General features: G+C 38.9%; 1 protein-coding gene across 1 annotated transcript; it reads left to right on the top strand.

Moving 5' to 3' along the window:
* Window positions 1-583: 583 nt before the first annotated feature.
* On the top strand, window positions 584-5,146 carry LOC307004521 (uncharacterized protein; the record flags this gene model as incomplete). The annotated part of the gene is made up of 9 exons (XM_079623840.1): window positions 584-1,044; window positions 1,724-1,804; window positions 2,026-2,070; window positions 2,149-2,412; window positions 2,550-2,752; window positions 4,251-4,429; window positions 4,560-4,671; window positions 4,883-5,000; window positions 5,085-5,146. Exons 1-9 carry the CDS (start codon window positions 843-845, stop codon window positions 5,144-5,146), a joined length of 1,266 nt encoding a protein of 421 aa, XP_079479966.1. The 5' UTR covers window positions 584-842.
* Between the last annotated feature and the right edge of the window lie 1,256 nt (window positions 5,147-6,402).

Genomic DNA, 6,402 nt, shown 5'->3' with positions numbered 1-6,402 from the left:
GATTTCCAGTATTACATTAGCCCACAACTAGGCTATTATCCAACATTATAACGTTAAATGTTCAGATGAAGAACGGTGTTGCCAGATTGGTTTGTTTTACAGCCCAGTAGCCTAATTGTTTAAAATCCACACAAAATTATATACTAAACACCCAAATAAATCTATAATAAACAATACAAATTAATTCATAACTACAACCTTGTGGCTCATCACAAGTTTTCAATATGAGATTAAAATTTTTTTATATAATTAATGTAATAAGTAATGCTGTCATAACGTATTGACTGATTCATATATATGTATATTATATATATTTTATATATTTAAAAGTTCTGCTGTGGCTTTGGCATTTTTTTTTGGGGGGGGGGGGGGGGGGGGAAATAGAGCAACACTTGCATTATTCATTGTTCTGGTCTAAAATGTAATTAACAATATTAACTTCTTGTTTATTAAACTGTATAAAATCAATATCACATACACTCTAGCCCATTCTGGCAACACAGATGAAGAGAATACTGGTGTAAAATGTTCAAATCTGTTTGTATTTTTCTTCCTTTAGGTCCTTCAAATTTGGCAGCTTCAGTTTCGTTTTATTCTAACCCCCACCACATACATACACACACACACACACACACACATATACACAAACAAAGGCACTTTTAAGAGCCACGTCCGTCTTGTTAACCTGTACTCATCAGTCTCTCTCTCTCTCTCTCTCTCTCTCTCTCTCTCTCTCTCTCTCTCTCTCTCTACATATATATATATTTGTTTTATCTGTCCATCTCTTCGTTGTGAGTCTTTCTGTCTGTTTGTGTTTCTGTCCATCACAATGTGACCAACTCATGATCTTGGATAACCTGGTTGATGACCAAGAATTGAAGGATGAGCTCCAAAGTCTTGAGGACCTTCTTAGTGAGCTGCAAGAAGAGGAGGCAGCAGCACCAGTGAAGACACCTGAGCCGAGGGTGGAATGGAGAAAAAGACACATTACTGGAAATATTGTCAATGCGAGGCCAAGATCAAGCAGGAATCATTCAAATAAGGGTCAGTATTGTTTTTCATTCAAGATATTTTGAAGACCTACATTGTTTAGGCACTTACTGTATGAGTGTATCAAATCAAGGAATGTATGTATAGCTTGATATGTCAGGAAAACAATCAAACCAGAACCAATCATTTGATTTTTTTTTACATAAAAAGTAGATTTATTAAATATGTCACTAGTCTTGGATAAAGTGAAAGAGACAGATTAAGGCTCATATATATTTGTGTAAAGCAGTAAAAAACTAGCAAGTTAGCGCATAAAAATAAGTTATTGTGGGCTTTATTGACATTGTCAGGAAATCTTGTCAATATGGTTATGATGTCAAATGAGCTAGCCTGCACTAAATCTCTTGCAAGTTATTGGTATTGGCAAGGCAGTGTTTGAAACAGTTTGTTCTTCAGAGTGTGTTGTCAATGGCCAGCCAGCTTGTTTCTTTTTAATCTGCTTCTATATAGGCATTCCTATTTGCTGTCATCATCTAGTGACACCTTGTATGCAGATAACTGACAGTAATTGGTCTCTGTTGGGGTTTGGGAAATAAAAAGTGTACTAGTATTTCTCTCTAGCTATATGTTAAACAGTGACCTTGCACCAATTTAGGCTGGTAACCAGGCCTTGGGACAAGTTGGAAATTTTTATGTTATAAATGTTGATTTGTGTTGTGTTTATCCTCTACAGCTGATCACATTCGGAAGATTGATCCTCCCTTCATTGCTCCTGACACAAACTGTGAAGTGGCCTTTACTCCAGAGACTGTTGGTGTGTACTTCATTGTGTTTCCATTAGCCCTTGCATCTGTGTGTATAGTGTATATATATATATATGACAGTGGGTTAGAATGAATAAATAAATGTTTCTATTTTAAAATTTGCTAGAATACTGATCCTTTCACAGCCAAACGGAGTACACTTTAATATTGTAAAAATATATATGTACATATAAGGAAATTATTGTTTTTTAATATTACTTACCATTTACAGAGTGTTTTCTTCAAGATCTCCAGCACTCACTAAGCGAATCCTCAGGTGATGAAGCATCACCTCTTGAAACCCCAAAACTTCTGGCTTCCTCGAACTGGAGCACACGACAAAGTCTCTTTTCAGAGAGGTGGAGGGCAGAGAGACCCCGTCTGGTGAACACTGCTGCGGCACAAGAAAATGTGGCAACACACATCTGCCAACAGTGTGGGAGAGATCCAGCTGCTGTCCGGTGTTGTGACTGTCGACCACGTCCCTATCTCTGTGCTGAATGTGACGTCAGCATGCACACCAGACATGTCCTCCACAACAGAGATGCTATGACTGCTGGATTCTTCCAGCCATTGCCTCCAACTACTTTCGTGGTGGATAAGGCTCTTTCCCATTGTGGTAAGTTCTGGTTTGTGTGTGTACAACATATATCTCATTCTCAGAATAGTTAAGCTCATAAGCTTTACTATTTAAATGATGCCTTTTTGTCTCTTATTGTTTTATCTTGAATATATGTGGATACTCTGTGTTTTCAGTCCGGCTTGTACCTGTGGAGATGCCTGACAAAATCTGTGGTTGTTCACCAGAGTCATTGAGGGTTAGTCCAGGAAAGATTGTTGCTGTGGTCACAATGAATGGTAAGAATGTGAAGAACTTTATTTTGTCCTGTTTGAGACTGTCCTGCCAAGCATTTTTAAGAATGCTGAATCAGCGAACTGTCCGCTTTGGCCGTGTGAGTGTGAGTATTGAATTTATCGATCCTGTTGTTGATATATTTGAGTTGTGGGTTGAAAAGCTGTTTGATGCTAATGTATTTGTTGTCAGTGTTTCCTCTAGGATTTTTTCCAGCTGTGGTGGCAGGCCCATTTCCCCAGGGGGAAGGGGTGTCGCCAATGAGTGATATTCCCATGGGCCACGCCCCCTTGCCCCAGGTGTTTAAACCTCCCCTAAGTATTATAATTAGGGATGGGTATCGGTTTAGATGTTTCGATTCGCAAGCTCTCAATTTGATTTCGATTCGACTCCTATATTTGTAAAAAAAGAACAGTGAACATAAGTTTACATGTGGTTAATTAATCAAAAGAAATTAAGAGCTGCAAACCTGTATATTAAACTATTTTTTGTTTTAGGTACACTTGGGTACATTAAAACAGAACCCAACTCTATATTTCAAAAGCATACAGTGAATAGACGGGATTTTGATGCAAGATGAAAAATCGATTATTGAAAAAGTCAGAACAGTCTCATGCCTTGATCGAACAGGATCAGGTTATTTTATGTTAAGATAAAACTAACATAAAATCTCACAGCATTAGCTGTAACATGCAGGCTGCAAGCCTATGAAGTGAAAACTAATACTGGCTTTTGGGTGATAGATAAATAAATATGGAAAAAAAATCAATTCGTAACCTTTGAGAATCGATTTTGAATAGACCACATTTAAAAAAACCATTAATCGAACAAAACAAAAACATTTTTGCCCAGCCTTAATTTTAATATGAAAGGCTCCAATTTAGAGCGGCAAAGCGATTATGCGCATCCCGTGCGCCGAATGATGCACTTGAAGCAACGCAAAGTCACAGCGCGCTACATTGAAAAGTTCAAAGCACAAAGCGAAGAGATATTTGATGCTTAGTGTATTATATCTAATCTATGCAACAGTTTGAGCAGTTTTAAATTTCAGTTACAGTGTGCATGAAGAAGAATTCATAGTGCTCTGTACTCCAGTGTTGTAATCTTACAGACACCCGGGAGAAAGGATAGAATGCGCAATAAACTCCAGCAAGATAAAGTAATTTCATGCAAACCATACATAGACCTTTATCTACAAATAAAGTATAATAATGGGAACATTGATCTTGGAGAGAGTGTCATCGTATTACTGACGTAGCGGTCGTAACCGAACGCGACGCGCTGTTTGAATGCTGAATGGAGAATGACTGAGGAGAGATGAGTTTCCATTAACTTTAACTTAACGACTTAAATATTTTTTTTTTTTACCTCACATTATGCTATCGAATTACTTTAGAAGTCTTGGAATATAGTGCACGAAAACTTTATGGTGCTTTACAATGTTTTTTATGCCGCTTAACAATAACGCAATAGTATGCACAATATCGGAGCTCACTGAGCCGTGGCGGGAGGATTTTTGGTGTGGCGGCCCACCACGGCAGAATGAATGTAGCGGAAACACTGTGTTGTACATTAGTAGCGGTTGATTTCCTTATTTTTAATAGACTGGCAAGATCTCCGCAGACAGTTTTCAGAAAAGTTTTTTTGAGTGGGAGGCTGTGCGATTTGAGGTGGACAATATATGCAAGGAAGAGCCCTTCAACTGTCCTGCATGCACCCCAGATATGCTTGCAGTTTCAGTTGATGGAAACCGCAAGCATTACCGTTTCAAGAATGCTGCTAGGTACACCAAACTGTGTATCACAGTGTTTGTATTAATAAGAAAAAAGAGCTGTGAACCAAGTAATCTCAGATTATAAAATATCATAAATTGTTGTCCATCATCAATTGGTTTTTTTTGGTTGTTTTTTTAGATCTGAGGAACAGGCCATCTTTGAAGGCGTCTTCATAGCCAAGGACGAAGACGTGAAACGATTTGTGAACCACATTCACAACACAACCAAACATGTAAAATTTAAATGCGAGGTAAGGACATGTTGCTATGTGATAAATGGTAAATGGACTGCATTTATATAGCGCTTTAACAGACCCATGGCCACCAAAGCGCTTTATATATCGCCTCACATTCACCCATTCATTCACTCATTCATACACTGACGGCGGTGTCAGCCTTGCAAGGCGACATCCAGCTCATTCGGTGTCTTGCTCATGGACATTTTCCTTTATACTTAACCAGGTGAAATGGAGTGGGGCATATCAGGACGGTGCTGGTTTTACACTAGGGGAGGAGGTGGAACAGTGCAATGCCTTCCTCTCTAGGATTGCAGTAACCACAAAGCATATGTCAAAAGCAGGTAAGATGACCACATACTGCACTAGTTACATCCTTGCATAATAAGTAGGGAGATATGGTAACATCATATTTTCTGTGTTTGCAGGACGCACAGACATGCTGACTCTCATGACCATGCGCTGGAATCAGCAAAAAAAATCTCACTGACCCGCCGATATCAAAAGGTAATGACATCAGTAGAATTAATTTTAGATGTTCAGTATTGCGTGTTAGCAGTGTATGAAGCGGTGCATTGAACATTTGGTTCTTGTTTCTTACTATTGTTTGTTATTGTAGACCACAAAATCTCTGCAAAGCCAGTTACAAAACCTAGAGTCCATGAAAGCCGAATTGACAGTGACAGCGAGCCAATTGGAAGACTGGGTGAATGATGTAAAGGATTGGGCTGACGGTGAGGAAATTATTACTTGTAATACATTTAGTCACAAATAATTGTAATTGTTACTGGTATTGTAAAGTGCAAACCACATCTATTTATTCTCAGCATCAACAACAACAACTTCAAATGATGCTGAGGCCTTGGCCAGCAGAATTGAGGTGCTGGTAGCCAGTATCAAGAGACGTTCCCAGCGTCTCTATAAAGATACCGATGGCAACAAAGGTCGTGCCAGAATCCGCCGCAAGATCAGGGAGGAGAAGGGACATCTGACATCTGTTGTGGAGAAATACAACAGAATGGTTCTAATCACAGAAACTCTTTGCCTGGAAACCATTCTGTCTGGTTAGACCGCTTGGCCATGGCAGCTTCCACACAGTGGTATGTACACTACTCTGTTGACTGCTTCTGACAAATCTGATACATAATGACACATAACCCACAATGCTTTAAATCTCATTCAGTAACCCCATATAATTTCAGAGATGCTTTTAAGGTTGATGTTTAATACAAATTATTTATTTATTTATCATAAATACATCCCAGACTCTGTCGATCTCAGGACAAAGAGAAGGGCGTTTGACATCATCATGTCAGTAAGAAGACTTGAGGAGGAGCAGAAGATTCTTGTTGTAGAGATGGACCACCATCTCTTTCAACTCGTTCCGATAACCTCAGAGAGCTGCCCTGCTTGTTTTCTAGTGAGACAATGACAAGTATGTATTTGTAATAAATTACATAAACATAGGGTTGCCCTGACCAAAGATTACTATTAGGGGGCAGCCCTAATAAGTATACACAAAAAATCTGACTGTTTATACATTTTCTAAGGCTGGTCTTATATTCTTGTGTTCCTCTTTTAAGATTCGCAATGTGGCCTAAGTGAAGAGGGTTTGAAAGGTCTGCAGAGCATCATCCTCATAAAGCGGCATCAAATCAGACAAATGAAGGTGCAAGCAAGAGACTATTACCTGCGAGTTTTGTCTGGAGCAGAGAGCATCGACTTCTTGTACAGTGCTTCAGCTGA

This window comes from Phoxinus phoxinus (genome assembly GCF_949152265.1).
Source record: "Phoxinus phoxinus genome assembly, chromosome: 9".
NCBI lineage: Eukaryota > Metazoa > Chordata > Actinopteri > Cypriniformes > Leuciscidae > Phoxinus > Phoxinus phoxinus.
The sequence above is the reverse complement of the archived record's forward strand: the minus strand, read 5'-3'. Positions and strand labels throughout refer to the sequence as shown.